General features: G+C 40.1%; 1 protein-coding gene across 1 annotated transcript; it reads right to left on the bottom strand.

Moving 5' to 3' along the window:
* Positions 1–3,034: 3,034 nt before the first annotated feature.
* Positions 3,035–14,752, bottom strand: LOC124281579. Its single transcript, XM_046717524.1, has 11 exons — positions 14,602–14,752; positions 14,229–14,394; positions 13,739–13,966; positions 10,687–10,848; positions 8,936–9,062; positions 8,474–8,598; positions 6,817–6,941; positions 6,401–6,577; positions 6,122–6,272; positions 3,485–3,528; positions 3,035–3,264 (listed from the first exon to the last, which is right to left on the bottom strand). The coding sequence occupies exons 4-11, from the start codon at positions 10,813–10,815 to the stop codon at positions 3,171–3,173; spliced, it is 972 nt and encodes a 323-aa protein (XP_046573480.1). The 5' UTR covers positions 10,816–10,848; positions 13,739–13,966; positions 14,229–14,394; positions 14,602–14,752; the 3' UTR covers positions 3,035–3,170.
* Between the last annotated feature and the right edge of the window lie 4,124 nt (positions 14,753–18,876).

Here is an 18,876-nt window from a genome sequence, read left to right as displayed (position 1 = left end):
TCGTGGTGCCGTCTGCAACCCTCATCATAGCGTATTGTCAATGCCAGTACAGGGTTTCGTTATAAGCCTAGCAGTTTTGAAGATACTAATAACTGCCAGTTCCTTTTGGAACTTTGAGATGTTTACGCTGAAGCGCCGACAAGTCACTGGACATTACTGGATCATGTTCTTTTATTTGTTTGTCCGTATGTTGTAGGTTTACTCCGATCCGACGGGAGCGTGCAGTGTCGTTGCAGTGTCATATTGGAACATTAATTGTTTGTACAACACAGAAATTATTAAGTTTTTGCATACTATGAATTTATCTTCGCCTTGTTCGGTACTTGCGTGTATTAGGACGTTGTTTCATTGATTGGTCTAATACGGATTCTTATACTGTCAACGCCAAAATACATCGTGGTTTTGTTTATTTTCTTTGACGGCGCAAAACAATGACGTAGCCACCGCTTTCACACTTCGTAATTCACTCACGATGACATCTTTCACTTCGTTCGTAGCTTTCGAATACAATAGAAGTTGTTTTAAAAATATGGACCCGCTGTAGTAGGTTACAGTTCACGCTCCGTTCCCACGTCGTTATCCTAGTACACACAACTCCAACGTGATGAACCTCTTTGCAGACACTGGTTCGTTTCTGGGACATTGTTACCTTATTGGTGACGCTTGGTGAGGGAGCAGTTTCTGGAAGACTGATTAAAGCGGACTGATAACTGTGGGTGGAGGCCTTCAACGACTTAAATAGACTTGTATGTACCTGCCCAGGGCAGAGGGTAACTATTGGAAAGCGCCGGCTTTTCTTTCTGTTTGTAACCCTATTTACTGGAGACTACGCCGGATCATGGACCGCATTCATCATATTTAATCGTGACACATTAAGTCATTCGTGAGTGCACTGACTTTATGTTTGTGTGTAAGTTGCCTTTATGTAATGACATTGTCAGATTCCACTTACTGAGCGGGCACATAACATTAATGCCTTTGCTGCACCAGATGAAGCCTGCTTCATGTTCTAGTTTGCCCTGATCTTTAGAAACATACTCCAGAGACATCAATAGTGAATTCTGGGAGGACAGTGTGTCGGATTCCCAGTGGCATATGCATTTGGCATCAGTCTTGTCATTACGTAATTGATTTTATGTATTTTTTGTAATTTACTAAATATAATCTGAGACCGTCCGTTTCCGTCATCCTACATAATTACTACATAATACCTCTTTGACAAGTTAACATATTTTATGTGCGCATCCCAGACTATCATCCAGGAACAGTGTGACCTCCCTGAACGACTGTAGACACCACAACATTAAGACATGTTATGTCCGCTTCCCAGACTATCATCCAGGAACAGTGTGACCTCCCTGAACGACTGTAGACACAACAACAGTAAGACATGTTATGTCCGCATCCCAGACTATCATCCAGGAACAGTGTGACCTCCCTGAACGACTGTAGACACAACAACAGTAAGACATGTTATGTCCGCATCCCAGACTATCATCCAGGAACAGTGTGACCTCCCTGAACGACTGTAGACACAACAACAGTAAGACATGTTATGTCCGCATCCCAGACTATCATCCAGGAACAGTGTGACCTCCCTGAACGACTGTAGACACAACAACAGTAAGACATGTTATGTCCGCATCCCAGACTATCATCCAGGAACAGTGTGACCTCCCTGAACGACTGTAGACACAACAGTAAGACATGTTATGTCCGCATCCCAGACTATCATCCAGGAACAGTGTGACCTCCCTGAACGACTGTAGACACCACAACATTAAGACATGTTATGTCCGCATCCCAGACTATCATCCAGGAACAGTGTGACCTCCCTGAACGACTGTAGACACAACAACCTTAAGACATGTTATGTCCGCATCCCAGACTATCATCCAGGAACAGTGTGACCTCCCTGAACGACTGTAGACACAACAACAGTAAGACATTTTATGTCCGCATCCCAGACTATCATCCAGGAACAGTGTAACCTCCCTGAACGACTGCAGACACAACAACAGTAAGACATGTTATGTCCGCATCCCAGACTATCATCCAGGAACAGTGTGACCTCCCTGAACGACCGTAGACACAACAGTAAGACATTTTATGTCCGCATATCAGCTCAAAATAGTGAGTGAGTGAGTAGGGTTTTACACCACTTTTAGTAATGTTCCGGCGGTACACCAGAAATAGGCTTCACATATTGTACCCATATGGGGAATCGAACCGGGTCTTCAGCTCAAAATAACACCAAGGACGGACAACTTAATGATGTGCAATTTTGTCAGTATATTCTCTCCAAAAATACTACGTTATTTTGTTTGACGCATAATTATCGTAAATAACAGAATCTGAAACAAGCAAAGCTGTAGGTGATTGGCAGATAAACGCCCGGATGTTCACCATAACAATGTTAAAGGAAAAACTGTTTTATTCAATGTTCTAGAACAAGAATTACAAGTGATACATATCTTTCCTTCTTTAAGAATTGACCTCAGTTACACTATATACAATTGGCAATGGACGAGCAATTAGTGAATATAACATGACAATTCTACAACAAGAAAGTTTATATTCTATATCAAATATACAAATGTAAACGTCAAAACGATGACTCCTGGCTATCAGAACTGTTGAACTTCCCGCCCCAGCATTGAGGAAACGGTGACTTCATAATATATTTCTATAAAAATACAGTTGTCTCAAAAGCGTTGAATACCAGGTTATTAACTGCAACCACTAAAACTGCTGATTGTTCAAATTGGCCCAAGAACCGGTTCCAGCAAAGAAGAGACTACGAATCAATCTTTCTGTAAAAACCCAGTTCTCACGAGTAAGAAGTTTCAAGGTGTGAAAAACACGAATATTAACTGCAAACACGATTTAAAACGCCTGAGTCTACGACAATACTCAGCAACGTATAAAGAGAATATAGCACATATATTTACAAAGCATATTCATTGTTACTGTCATATTCATATTGTTTTTCATATTAATATTAGAAATATAAATATTTAAGGATGGCGCTAAATAAACTCATCATTGAAAATAGTGTTACTCATATGCTAAACGGGTTACAGGTATCACATGTAACACTAGTTTTGTGGTAGGGGATTAATTCAAGCTTTAAATGTTTATTGATTACGTCTTGCACTTGCAGGGTGTGGTCACATTTCACTGACAGCTGGGGGAGGGTCTCTTCCCAGGTGCATGTCATCAGTCTGGTCAGGATGAGGCCCTGCCGGGGGCGTGCATGTAGGTCTGTAATATGATAAACACTCTCATATGTGATAAATATTAATACTGCTACATAATATCAAAATAATTATAAACACATGTCAAAATCTGCAATTAAATCAGTCAGAATAACAGTGGTTTAATCTAAAATTTAGCAATGTTAAATATTCATGAGACTTTAGTGTTTAATAAATTTGTTTGAGACAACTACCAGTCGCAACATGTGTATGTATGTGTGGTTTACCTTGGGCCTGAGGACACATATGCCGGGTTTGGAACACCTGCTGACTGCAAAGACAAGAGAGTGACACGCTTACATTTAAGCTGACGTCAGTCTCTACAACCTATTCGTTGTAAAAAAATACTAAGAAAGTTTTGCTAGATGGCAGTCAGTCTCAGGTCTACGGTCAGATGTTGGCGAAACCATCTCTATCTTCTCATACCAAATACAAAGAAAGAAACAAAACAAACAACATATGTTTTCACTAAATGAGCAACGTTTTATAAATTGTAAAATTGATCAAGTTGTACAAGTCTTGAAGGTATGATGTTGATCAAGTTGTACAAGTCTTTGAAGGTATGATGTTGATCAAGTTGTACAAGTCTTTGAAGGTATGATGTTGACCAAGTTGTAAAAGTCTTTGAAGGTATGATGTTGATCAAGTTGTACAAGTCTTTGAAGGTATGATGTTGATCAAGTTGTACAAGTCTTTGAAGGTATGATGTTGACCAAGTTGTAAAAGTCTTTGAAGGTATGATGTTGATCAAAGGTCTTTGTTGTACAAGTCTTTGAAGGTATGATGTTGATCAAGTTGTACAAGTCTTTGAAGGTATGATGTTGACCAAGTTGTACAAGTCTTTGAAGGTATGATGTTGATCAAGTTGTACAAGTCTTTGAAGGTATGATGTTGATCAAGTTGTACAAGTCTTTGAAGGTATGATGTTGATCAAGTTGTACAAGTCTGTGAAGGTATGATGTTGATCAAGTTGTACAAGTCTTTGAAGGTATGATGTTGATCAAGTTGTACAAGTCTGTGAAGGTATGATGTTGATCAAGTTGTAAAAGTCTTTGAAGGTATGATGTTGATCAAGTTGTAAAAGTCTGTGAAGGTATGATATTGACCAAGTTGTACAAGTCTTTGAAGGTATGATGTTGATCAAGTTGTACAAGTCTGTGAAGGTATGATGTTGACCAAGTTGTACAAGTCTTGAAGGTATGATGTTGATCAAGTTGTAAAAGTCTTGAAGGTATGATGTTGATCAAGTCTTTGAAGGTATGATGTTGATCAAGTTGTACAAGTCTTTGAAGGTATGATGTTGATCAAGTTGTACAAGTCTGTGAAGGTATGATGTTGACCAAGTTGTACAAGTCTTTGAAGGTATGATGTTGATCAAGTTGTACAAGTCTTTGAAGGTATGTTGATGTTGTAAAAGTCTTTGAAGGTATGATGTTGATCAAGTTGTACAAGTCTTTGAAGGTATGATGTTGATCAAGTTGTACAAGTCTTTGAAGGTATGATGTTGATCAAGTTGTACAAGTCTTGAAGGTGATGTGATGTTGATCAAAGGTTGATGTTGATCAAGTTGTACAAGTCTTTGAAGGTATGATGTTGATCAAGTTGTACAAGTTGAAGGTATGATGTTGATCAAGTTGTAAAGGTCTTTGAAGGTATGATGTTGATCAAGTTGTAAAAGTCTTTGAAGGTATGATGTTGATCAAGTTGTAAAAGTCTGTGAAGGTATGATGTTGATCAAGTTGTAAAAGTCTTTGAAGGTATGATGTTGATCAAGTTGTGTGAAGGTATGATGTTGACCAAGTTGTACAAGTCTTTGAAGGTATGATGTTGATCAAGTTGTAAAAGTCTTGAAGGTATGATGTTGATCAAGTTGTACAAGTCTTTGAAGGTATGATGTTGATCAAGTTGTACAAGTCTTTGAAGGTATGATGTTGATCAAGTTGTACAAGTCTTTGAAGGTATGATGTTGATCAAGTTGTACAAGTCTTTGAAGGTATGATGTTGACCAAGTTGTACAAGTCTGTGAAGGTATGATGTTGACCAAGTTGTACAAGTCTTTGAAGGTATGATGTTGATCAAGTTGTACAAGTCTTTGAAGGTATGATGTTGACCAAGTTGTACAAGTCTTTGAAGGTATGATGTTGATCAAGTTGTACAAGTCTTTGAAGGTATGATGTTGATCAAGTTGTACAAGTCTGTGAAGGTATGATGTTGATCAAGTTGTACAAGTCTTTGAAGGTATGATGTTGATCAAGTTGTACAAGTCTGTGAAGGCATGATGTTGATCAAGTTGTACAAGTCTTTGAAGGCATGATGTTGATCAAGTTGTAAAAGTCTGTGAAGGTATGATGTTGATCAAGTTGTACAAGTCTTTGAAGGTATGATGTTGATCAAGTTGTACAAGTCTTTGAAGGTATGATGTTGATCAAGTTGTAAAAGTCTGTGAAGGTATGATGTTGATCAAGTTGTACAAGTCTGTGAAAGTATGATGTTGATCAAGTTGTAAAAGTCTTTGAAGGTATGATGTTGATCAAGTTGTAAAGTCTTTGAAGGTATGATGTTGATCAAGTTGTCTTCCTTTGGAAACAGCTATGTCTATTTTATCGCATAAATGTCCACAGCTGCGGTAATAACTTGCAGAGGAAAACGTTATAATATGTTTCAGGTCGGGCGGGAAACACAGGCTCAAATAGGAAAAACCGACGATATTTGTACCTGGAGTTCAGCTGTCTGTCAGCGCAATAGGCTAAACGCTAAGGTGGTAAAAACAATTACCAGCACCCCAATTTTCAGTCCCACATAATCAAGACTACCTGACAGCTTAGAAAAGGATGTGTCAAGAATGTGATTTGTTACACACTTACGAAATCTCTGAAGCTGAGTTGATTGTAATCCTTCTCTTCGTCTTTCGCGCCTAGTGAGTCATATCCATCTTCTCCGGACTCTTTTCCCCCTTTACCAGGAGCTGTCTCGGACCTTTCCGGATACTGTGGTCCGCGTGTCACTGTCCTCCACCTAAAAGAAACAATGTATTTAATAGAAAAATATTTGGAAACTAAATAATTAAAAACTAGAGGCATTTGCCTTTTCAACAAAATGATATTGACGCTATCCTAAATAGCTGTGAGATTGGAGTCACTTACTTGTATATAGCCAATACTGCAACAATGCTGATCACACCGAGAAGGATCGCCATAGCTATGAACAACCCCAGGAATAGTTGTCTCTGTCCCGCGTCCTGTTCTAGACGTGAGTATTCGGTTTTAGCCACTAATTCAGTTTGGGTATATCCCACTAGGGTTATCGAAACTGTACACGATCTGAAACAAATATCACGCATTATTAGATCGATGCTTTAAGAAATGTTCATTTTTACCGAAAAAAAGAGCCAGACATTGAAGTAAACTACTTGGTTTGGTCATTTTCTTGTACAAATTAAGTCATTCACGGTATGTCTAGCCAATACATTATACCATCTTTGACAGCATCTGTCAGCATCAGTATCAGATTTATTATTGTTTGCATAAATCCAAAGTGGCTTGATACGATATGAACATACCCAGTCTTCGGAGAAGGATGGTTATCAGTGGCGGTTATTACTAATTTTAAGATTTGGTGCACCGTGTCATCAAATTTAAACTGAACAGATATTGTCCCAGTCTGGCTGTCGATCTTGAGATTACCCTGAAGAAGAAAAGTACAACTTAGGCATGTATAACCAGTCATATCGGCGTTCACACACAATTAGTCAGTGTTAAATATACTGAAAGCCATTAAAAATGCAATTTGACATTCATACTTTCTGTACTCACACTAATTTCAACATATATAAACCTAACTGGCAGATATGTTTTAAGTGAACATCGGTAAATAACAACATCAGTCACGCAACAACGACATCACACAAAAGAGGGGTCACTTGCAGTCAATATCGTGTCAACGTCAACATGCTCGCAGTCTTTTGGGCATTGAAAGACACACATTTCTCAGGAACAGCTGTTGGATGGTCTGCAGCCTCTGATGGTCTGTGGTCTGATCATGACACCACCCCCTCCAAAACGATCATGTTCAAGGACACAGTTTGGCGCAAGTCGTTCTCCTTTACGTCGATAAATCTGTTGACGTCCATCTGCAAAGGATAAGTTGAACCTGGATTCATCTGACAAAATGACATCTGGCCATGTCCTGTTGCCAAGATTGGCCCCATTTGCTGCTCATCGCTGTCTGGCAAGTCTGTGGCGATGCAATAAGGTTGGACCACGGTACGGGTGACGACACGGGATGTTGAAGGCAGCAAGGCGTCCTTGCACCTTTTGGGCGCTGAAATGACGTTGACTTGTCCAAATTGTCCTCCTTGCCTAATCATCGAGCTGTTATCACAGGTGGTGCACCAGGTCGCGGACGATCAAGCAACACTTCCGGTAGCCCGAAAACGTTGTCTGAGTCGACTTACAGTGGATGGATGCACATTAAAGTGCCTGGCAATCATCACATCTGAAGCACCTTGGCTGACCATACCGATAACCTGATTCCTTTCGTCTTGTGTCAAGTGTGGCATTTTCTCAAAGTGATTGAGTTCCACAATTCCTTGTGCTTTTACAGGGCCTGGGTGCAGGTAATGCATGTGCACAACGTGTTTCATGAATGTGGTTGTGTTTACGAGAAATGTCAAAGGTTCAGTTTTAAGTATCAAAGTTCATGTGAGAGGAATGTTCCGGGACTCGAACTCGAAATGGGCCAGAATAACAGCCTTTTATCCCTACATCCTCTGTATCGCAGGAAAAAATCTGCAATTGAACTTTTGTAAGTTTCAGGACAACAAATACCAATTGCTTTTTTTAATGGCTTACAGTATAGATCATATGATATTAGAAATATAGTTGATCCTGGTCAGATTGAATGAAGTTGTCCAATTTAAACCGACTTGAAGAACTTGTCTTATGTTGTGGCTATTTGGGTGAGTGAGTATGGTTTGACGCCGCTTTTAGCAATATTCCAGCAATATCACGGCGGGGGACACCTGAAATGCGCTTCACAGAATGTGCCCATGTGGAAATCGAATCCGGGTCTTCGGCGTGACGAGCGGACGCTTTAACCACAAGGCTACCCCACCGCCCCTGTGGTTATTTGGAGTAACATAAAGTTCATAAGCATGAGGGTGATGGATAGTGACATGACCTCAAGACTAGTACATATAGCTATATACAATGTCTCACCCTGTCATTTCTTGTTTGTATGGAGTATGTCACATTGTGGCCATCAGCGTCCATTGCTCTGAAGCCGTCAATCGGAATTTCGGTACCAGTTGTAGCTGAAAACAGCACTGACGATTCATACGTCTCTGAAACATATGGATACGGATTCGTTGTGAAGGGAAAACATAACCAAAGAAAGACAAAAGTCAAACGTCTTCTGAAATTATAATTTGTTATAACAACAGTGATTTAGGATAAGAGGGTGTATCTCTTTGAAGCAACTGCATCGTGCGAATAATAATAATAGGTAACTATCTATTCAACTGCACACTTCTGATGTACAGACTTACAAACCGTCGGGTCACGATACACACTTCCAGAACAACTTATGTCATTACTGCAGAGCACACCATGCGCAGGACGAGAATATCGGAATAAGCAAATCTGATTTATCATCCAGTGACGTAGTTCCACATATTATACCTTGTCCAAATACGGGCGCATGATAGTTATAATCGTCTGGTCGCACGTCTATGTAGACCTGTGTGATACTTTGTCGCAAAGTGGTGACTGGTCCTTGGAAGTTATCTTCTGCCACACTGACAACCATCTGGTGATGAGACAAATCAATCTGGTGATTCACGGATAAGTAAATCACGGTTACTCCGGTTGTATTTACTACTGGTTTCTTATGGTAATTAATGAGCACAAACAAAACAAGCTTGTTATATTTGTGTGGTAAGGCAACATGAACAAAAGCATTTAGAAAACAAAATGAGTTGATATATCAGTCTAAGTAAACTTAGGCTCAGTATTATTCGTGACACTGCTATACTGAGTCTAACAAACCCTAGTAGAAGGTCGCGTAAGCTAACCTGTACTGGTAGATATATCGAACTATTATTTCAGTTGTCAACCACATATATATAGCTGAAATAATATGTTATTTTAATTGCTTTACATGAGAAATATACACTAAACTGTATTCATAAATATACATTTGGAAATACTAGGTAAACAGCTGGTAATAATTAAGTTAGATCATGTTTTCAACAAACCATCATCATCATCATTAATATTGTTTAAAATAGGTTAAAATATTTTGAAAGCTGCAATTTTCGAGTGATGGAATTAAACAGAAATAGAGTTGTCGTTCTTCATTGAAGGAGTTCTGATGTTCATTCGCCACAGCGAAATCCTTCAAGCGGGCACGAGTCACTTTTCGGCTGGTCCCGGAATAACACAAGTGGGTCACGAATATTGCCTAGAGTTTGAATAAGACATTTCATGCAATTACACTAACTTCTGAAGATACATAGAGAATACTACACGAGGTCTCATTACATACGAATTATACGAAACGAGTGTCCTTCCTATGGTATCTGACCGAGCGAAAGCGAGGTCAGATAACATAGGAAGGTCACGAGAGGTCAGATACCATAGGAAGGACACTCGTTTCGTATAATTCGTATGTAATGAGACCGAGTGTGGTATTTTATTTATTACCCACGTCTTACATGCATTTAAATTGACAAAATAGCGTATTTTTGTTATGTTTTTGGTTTCAAACCGAAACCGGTTTCATAAAGAGGTTGCGGAAGAGTTTTGTACTGTAGTACAATATTTGCATGACGTCACACTAATGACGTCACTGCCATGGTAACCGACGTCACGATGCATGTCAGTTGTCATCGCCTCGTACAGCCTCCTACAGTAAACTACTCCGTTGCACCTCGTTTCTTGGTTTCCCGTTTCTTCATTCGGCTAACATCACTGGTGGAAACATTGCGTTTATGTTTTTCGACAGATATAATGTCACAGTTCGACTCACAATTAAACAGCGACACGGCAACGTTCGCAATGTTTACATTCCCACAATGCATTTAAGTTGTAGAATGAATGAATTCACGTGTTTGTTATGAATGAAAAAATAGTTACGTCAGAATGTGACCTAATTGAGAGGTCATCGGTTATCCAATCAAATCGTTGGAATTTCAGGTCAAGTCGTTACGACACAGGTCAACGCGATACGACACTCGTGTGACGTACGAGATTAATATGCAACTACTCATACGTTGACCACGTGGGTAATAAAATACACATTATTATGTGGTCTAATCCGGATTCCCCTGTCATAGCCCTGATTCTGGAATTGTAAAATCTATTGAACTTATCAGGTGTCCGGAATGCATAAAGAACTAAACATAGTGCCCTTTGCCGAGTTCTTTACTTACACGAATGTCAGTGTCGTTCATTAGAGAAGCCCTCACTATTAGAGTTCCATTACCAAGAAGTTCCACTGGCTCATCCCCTGGGATAGTGGTGTATCTGGGCTGACTGTTTAGGTCAGGGTCTAACGACATCACACTTCCTATCACATACCCAACTGGAGCACTCTGAAATGAGAATGTTCTTCAAAATAAACTTTTATATTCCTTTAAGTATACACTACTACTACCAATACTACTACCACTACTTCTACAAATACTACTACTACCACTACTACTACCACTACTACTACCACCACTACCACTACTACTACCACGAATATTACCACTGCTACTACCACTACTACTACCGATACTACTACTACCACTGGAACTACCACTACTACTACTACCACTACTACTACCACTACTACTACTACCACTACCACCACTACTACTACTACCACCACTACCACCACTACTACTACCACTACTACCACTACTACTACCACTACTAGCACCACTAATACTACAACTACTACTGCTACCAATACTACTACCAATACTACTACTACCACTACTACTACCACCACCACTACCACTACTACTACCACTACTACTACTACTACCATTACTACCACCACTCCTACTACTACCACTACTACTACTACTACTACTACTACTACCACCACTACCACCACTACTACTACTACCACTACTACTACCACCACTACTACTACCACTACCATCACTACCACTACCACTTCTACTACTACTACCACTACCACTACAACTACCACTACTACTACTACTACAACTATTACTACTACCACTACTACTACCACCACTACTACTACCACTACCACCACTACTACTACTACCACTACCACTACTACTACCATTACCACTACTACTACAACTACTACTACTACCAATACTACTACCACCACTACCACCACTACTACCAGGAATACTACCACTACTACTACCACCACTACTACTACTTCTACTACTACCACCACTACTACTACCACTACTACTACCAATACTACTACCACCACTACTACTATCACTACTACTACCACTACCACCACTTCTACCATTGCTACTACCACCACTACTACTACCACTACTACTACCACTACTTCTACTACCACTACTACTACTACTATTACCCTTAAGTATACACTACTACTTCTACCACTACTACTACTATTACCTTTAAATATACACTACTACTTCCACTACTACTACTATTACCTTTAGGTATACACTACTACTACCACTACTACTACTATTACCTCGGCAACTACGACCACCAACACAGCTACTATTTTCACTACTGCTGCCGCTGCTACCTCCACTACTACCACCACCTCTACTACTACATCTACACCTATTACCACCATCACTACTACTACTAATCTCCGGAAATATATACACTAGGCAGATAAAGAAACTGTTCATACAAAAATTTTAAATCTAAATTGATCAAACCTGTGTAGACACATAAGGATTTAAACTCAGAGATTAGTGACATGTATCCAACATGCATGCACGTGCCACGTTCCGTGACGTCAGTGGGTTCGTCCTTGAGACGTGCAATACGTCGTTGCACGTGCATTCCGAGAAAGAGAAACAGAGCAAATGAATGCCACACAATACTGTCACTTTGGAAAGCTCAACCTCTGCCCTTGCGATCGTTCAAAAAATTAAACGGCTATTGAAACGCATAGCATGCCAAGGCTCACGTCTGCACAACGTCATGAGGCCATTGGGATGGTCCGTGGGGGAATGTCTCAACGACAAGTGGCTGCACATTTCCACTGCCACCGGAACACCATTTCTGCACTGGTAAGACGCTACCAGAACACAAATGACGTCATCGATCGGCCACGTTTTGGACGTCCACGTGTAACAACGCCAAGACAGGACAGATGGATAAGGGTGACCCATCTTCGCCACAGGTTTCAGGCTGCAGTGATGACTGCCCGAACCATCCCAGGACTTATCCACCCCAACACAGTTCGACAACGTTTACGTCATCACGGGATCAGACCACGACGTCCCGCCATACGGCCTATCCTGACACAACGTAATTGACAAGCTCGCAGAATGGGGTGCCGAAATCATGTCTTCAGACCCTTGTTTTGGTGGAGAAATGTTGTTTTTACAGATTAGTCCAGGTTTAACATTTCCCATAGGGATGGACGTCAACGTGCCTATAGACGCGTGGGAGAACGTTATGCACAGGCTTGTGTCTTTGAGAGGAATCGCTTTGGTGGTGGTTCCGTGATGACTTGGGGTGGAATAACAGCACACCAAAGATCTCCTTTGGTGATTGTTCAGGGCAACTTCACTGGTGTGGGCTACAGGGATCAGATTCTTCGACCTGTGGCAATTCCTTTTCTGCAACGTCATGGCCTAGGTTAACATTCCAACAGGACAATGCCCGCCCTCATACGGCAAGGGTTGCTATGGATTTCTTGCAACACCACAACGTTGACTTACTGCCTTGGCCTGCAAATTCACCGGATCTCTCCCCGATAGAGCATGTTTGGGACGAGATGGATCGACGTCTACGCCGTCTTCCTCATCCCCCAGATAACGTCCTTGACCTTGCAACAGAACTTGAGAGAATCTGGCGTGACATCCCACAAGCCTTCCTTGCACATTTGATAGGCTCTATGCGTCGTCGATGTACTGCTGTTCTCAATGCCGATTGTGGACATACCCGTTATTGAGCTTGTGACATGGTCGTTTGACCCCTGTCCCGCTTGTGGACTCGTGACGTCATTGTGATTGACTTTTCAACTAAAAATTCTCCCGACTTGTAATGATCCATGATCCCTCCATTAAAGTTTATATGTACCTTTGACATTGTTATCGTACTTATCAACTGGGATAATATTTTGGCAATGCACAGTTTCTTTATGTGGCTAGTATATAATGTATTGAGTGAGTATGGTTTCACATTCCACCAATACTCCGTCATTCGGCATCATACTCACGATAATGACGGGGGGTGGGGTCATCTCGCTAGGAGTTCAAAGAATATGCATATGCAATAAATACGCACCTGATATACAATAAATTTCTGCTGAGTGCTGTTGAAGTAGGGCAAGTTGTCGTTGACGTCTTCAACAATCACTTCAACATCTGTTGTCCTGTAGAGAAGGCTGTGTCGGTCTGTCGCCTTCACTGTCACATAAAACCGGCTGCCTGTCTCTTCACGGTCTACTTCCTCCCTTTGTCTTAACTCCCCAGTAATACTGTCTATTTTGTAAAAGCTGGAAGTGTTTGAAAGCTGAAAAGATCCACAATTACATGGGGCATGATTGCAATCGTGAACCTAAGTTTATAATACAAATACCGGGGAAGGATGGTGGGGATTCGAGTGACTTAATGAATTCAATATAAGACCTATTAAGTATTGGTTTGAAAAGTAACACTACTTACATAATTATCCCTGTCGAAAGCAGTTTAAAACCAACGGAAAGGTGATAAAGAACGGTCTGTTATACAGCAGCATCTAAAACACATGCATACATTCACTAAGCAAAGTGTACCTATTATATCATAGGTGCAGTTACACTCTTCTTCACTGGCTCTCCTCACATAGGCTCGTATGGAGACTGTTTCGTCCTCATCTGGTGCCTCGTTTTCCTTCACACGGAAGGTGTATGTCTTTTTGAAGAATGGACGCGGCTGGTCAGTTATGATGGAAATGGTAATCTGTGGGTAAAAAGGTCGTTACAATATTTAACACTGGTACTAGGACTAAACACAAACAAACCAATCCGTAACTTGACCATAACACAGCTTTGAAGGGCGAATGGGTTTTCCTTTGTGGATCTTTCGGGTGAATTTTTTATCCGATATATACTATCTCCTGTTAACCGAACTTTGGTAATATCTAAATGCGACAGAATATAAAATTACGTTTGTGATTGTTTCCATAGCAGGGTCTGTCTGGGGTATGTCTGTCGCCTTGATCCTCAGAGTGACCTTGTCATCATTCACTGCATCTAGGGCTGTAGCCACGTATATTCTTCCTGTATCACGATCAATCCTGAAGTAGCCTGTGTCTAGAATACATGGAGAAGTATTAACACGTGCATGTCTGTGAAATCCGACACACTGACTACGTAGGACTGTGTGTTTTCCAGAAATGAAAAGACGCGAATCGAAGGTAATTCACTATCCTTTTGACAATTGTTTTCGGCTCATGAAGCGTCTCTGTTCACTGCACTTTGATAAGCCATTCTGGATATGTGCGTTTTACCTATTTTACCTAGATTATTGTGCATTACATACTGTTAACGGAGAGACGTATGTGTGCTTCTTATTAAGAGGGGTACAATGTTATTTTTAACAACAATATAATAAGTTGTCATACAATGTTTTATCATTTCAAAGTATTGGACAAAACCCATATCTGGTACCAGAGCAACTCGCACTAACAATGGCAATATTGGGTGTTACAAACAGTTCCATCGATACGCTTGAGGTAGCGGCAGCAGATTGAAGAGAGACACAAGATGACAAGAGAACAGCTAGGGGATGCTGTTCCGAGAAGGATTAGTGTTACATGGCGGTTCTAGTATTGTCGTTAGCGTCCACCCATCTCGTTCCTAGTATGAACTATGAGGAACAGGTCTGGAGAACCAGTCGAGCGTGGCAGTGTCGACATGCTCTACTGCCTTCTCCAGTCGTCATGGTGCTGCGTCTTTACGTACTGCTTGCGAAGCATATTATCGCGAGTAATGTCCTCCTGGTAGTGTTGGTCATTTATATTTCCATTAACAAAGATCCCTTGTGATGTCGCTACATACTATTACACATTCACACCACAACTGACAACACCGAGTGACGCGATCGCCCTAAACCTTTCCCCCGGATGCCTGTCGACCCATGCATGACCATCACAGCAAGCAATGTGAAGCCTGGATATAGTCAGTATACGGTCTCAGGCAAAACTTCTTTAACTGAAATGCTGCCTATACCAAGCTAGTCGTGCCTGATGGAGTCTTAGATATCGCTAGACGTCGTGGTCGGATGCTAAGCTCCCACAAACGGTTTCGACATTGGTCTGAACCCAGGAATTGTCCCTGCTATTAGTGTGGCAATACCGTAGATACAACACATCAACACACCCCACCCCCCAACCCCCCTCTCCAAGAGATAATATTGAGTGCAGCCAACGTCCCCGAAGAGAAAATATTAAGTGCAGCCAACATCCCCCAAGAGATAACATTAAGTGCAGCCAACATCCCCCAAGAGATCAATTCTTTAATTCAATAGCAGCAGCAGTAGCAGTAGCAGCCTTCAAGCTGCAGCGACGACGATTGTTAGCATAGAAGATGACCATGGCAGGATTTCTTAAAACCAGAGGAATAGCATTACACATCAGTCGGTTAAATTTACACAAGGTTGGATGGGTGAAAACATCGACAGGGATAAAACGCTTACGTAGATCATCATAAGCAGTACAAATCAATAAGAAGTGGTACTCATTTTCTACATAGTTACAGGAACACATTTCACACAATTTTAAGCTGTTTGGTTTATTTATATATCTACCAGTTTCTATATTGAATTGGTGTGACCTATACCTGAACTTCGCGAAGGCAATACGAAATTCCTTGATAGTTATGCAATGGAGATATGGTTCAACACCAAACATTTATTTAAATTGAGAATATAAATACGTTTTTGAGCCATTAGACAGCGAGGAATGCCATTCCTGTAAATATACGTTTTGGGCTCTAGATATGAATTCAGAAATAAAAAGGTTTATTATAGGAATACACTGATTTTCCAATACGTATCCAAAACTCATTGTATACAATAAGTTTGTCAATTTTGATACCCAGTTAATTTTACCATTTGAAGCATCTAACAGTAATAATTTATAAAACTTCGTAGGAAAACGTGTAGAAGGCATAGTTCATAGTACAATTTGTACCAATACATAACACAGCGTTTGTACGCAAAGATATACATAGGGTATCTCCCAAATTCGCCACGTACAACGTGGGTGGGGGTGCATAGTTTAACACAGAGTAAATATTTACAAGCTAAGGTATGAACTGTTTCAATAGATGAATTAGAATCACAGTCTAGACCACATAGTTCGGCTCCATATAGCAAAATAGGCATGACTTTAGTGTAAACAATTCTGAAGAAGACATTACATTTCATGTGTTAAACTTTTCAAAATACCAAACAGAGCCTCTTTGGATTGTAAAGTAGAGCTCTCAAAATGTTTATGCCATGGTAATGATTGTGAAAATACTATTCCCAAATATCTATATGAGGAAACACAATCAATTAATTTACCTCCTAAATACCTCCGAAACATAACAATTTTTGATTTATCTAAGTTGACATATAGCTTACATTCCTTGCAATGCTGTTCAAGGACATTAATACGTTTTTGAAGCCCGTAGATGGTGTCAGAGAATAGAATAACATCTTCAGCAAACAGAAGCAGAAACAACCGAGTTAATTCTGGATTTAACTGTATGTCCGGATAACACAACGATTCTATCCTATCAGCTAAATCGTTTATGAAAATGGAAAACAAGAAGGGACTCAAGAAACAGCCTTGACGAACTCCAATATTACAATCAAACAACTGTGAAAAAGAATTATTGACTTGAACGCAAAATTTAACACAACTATAGATTGATTTGATGCAACCTACATCTTGGGTGTTAATCCTTTCTGTTGTAAAACTAGCCATAATTTCGAACTATTTACCAAATCAAATGCTTTCGAGAAGTCGACGAAGAAAGAATACAATTTACCCGTTTTCGACAGAATTTTCTGTGTGATAGAATGAAGAATAAAGATGTTGTCGACAGTAGTCTGTCCTAAACCCTGCCTGTGGCTCGGATATTTTAGCATAAGCTTCACTCCAAAATTTAAGTCTATCGTTAATAATTGCAATATACAGTTTACTAAATACATAGAGGATAGTAATTCCTCTAGAATGGGAAACAGAATCTCGATCTCCTTTTTTATGAATAGAATAGAGACAATAAGACCAACCGACCACTGAGCAAGAAACACACCATTCTCAGAGATCATGTTGAATAAAACTGTTAAATACGGAACAGGAATATCAGAATAGGACTTGAATAATTCAGCAATTAACTTATCATCACAAGCATATTTAGAACACTTTAGGGTATCTATTGCTTTGGTAACCTCCTCTACTGTTATAGACGAGTCCAGAATTGTTGTAAAATTACTTTCCGTGGGCTGATATTCACTATTGTAATAAGTTGTATTACGATCTTCCAAACGAGCAGCGTACATATTACAGAAATAATCAAATCACTCTTGCAAAGATATATTGAGATGAAGTACAGATGACCCCGAAAACCTTTTGAATATATTCCAAAGTGCTTGACTATTAAACAGTTTGTCTATTAACATCTCACTATCTTATCCTGATACAAACGTTTCTTTTCTCTCACGACAGAAGAAAATAATTTCTAGCCGTCAAAAATCTCTTTAAATTATCATCAAGACTAATCTTGATGATAATGTTCAGTACAGCCAATGTCACCCAAGATATAATATTGAGTGCAGCCAACCCCCCCGAAGGTATAATTTTGAGTGCAGCACAATTTAACAAAAATGATTTTATGAGCACCTGGCAGCTACAGATCATCGTGCATTTCTACAAAAGAACGAGCAAACATACTTTGCGCCTTACATAAACATGCCCCTGCAAACTGTCAGTCATGTCCTTACAGTCGAGGAGGTGTTTCTATATAATGAAAGATGAATTATTTCATTTCAGTACACACCATTTATTGAAGCAGTGTTACGTCTTTCCGTTAGCGTATACATCTCGTCATAATATAAGTTGTTCACTGGTCACGAGGGGGGCATGGGTTGATGTACCCCGAAGGGCGAGGGGAACATAAACAAACATCGAGGGTACATCAACCCGTGCTCCCCTCGTTACCAGTGAACGTGTTTATCTTACCGAACACCTTAATGTCAAATTTGAATTGTTTGAGGCACGGGTACAAATCTTTTTGTAGTCTCGCTAGATTTTGCCGACAAGAAAAACAGATTTAGAGTTATATCCCTTCCGTCGATTTGCATTCGCAAAATATCGGTAATTTCCGTACATCATACGTGATTCAATATTATTCGAGATAAAGAATTACTACCACGAAGTACCAAATGAGTTGC

This window comes from Haliotis rubra, unplaced genomic scaffold (assembly GCF_003918875.1).
Source record: "Haliotis rubra isolate DU_JTF1 unplaced genomic scaffold, ASM391887v1 Scf285, whole genome shotgun sequence".
Classification (NCBI taxonomy): domain Eukaryota; kingdom Metazoa; phylum Mollusca; class Gastropoda; order Lepetellida; family Haliotidae; genus Haliotis; species Haliotis rubra.
The sequence above is the reverse complement of the archived record's forward strand: the minus strand, read 5'-3'. Positions and strand labels throughout refer to the sequence as shown.

Coding starts and splice junctions, on each gene's coding strand:
- LOC124281579 (XM_046717524.1), bottom strand. CDS start 10,815: ATGTCGTTAGACCCTGACCTAAACAGTCAGCCCAGATACACCACTATC. Junction 9,063..10,686: donor TGAACGACACTGACATTCGT/GTAAGTAAAGAA, acceptor TCTCATCACCAG/ATGGTTGTCAGTGTGGCAGA. Junction 6,942..8,473: donor TACAAACAAGAAATGACAGG/GTGAGACATTGT, acceptor TTTCTTCTTCAG/GGTAATCTCAAGATCGACAG.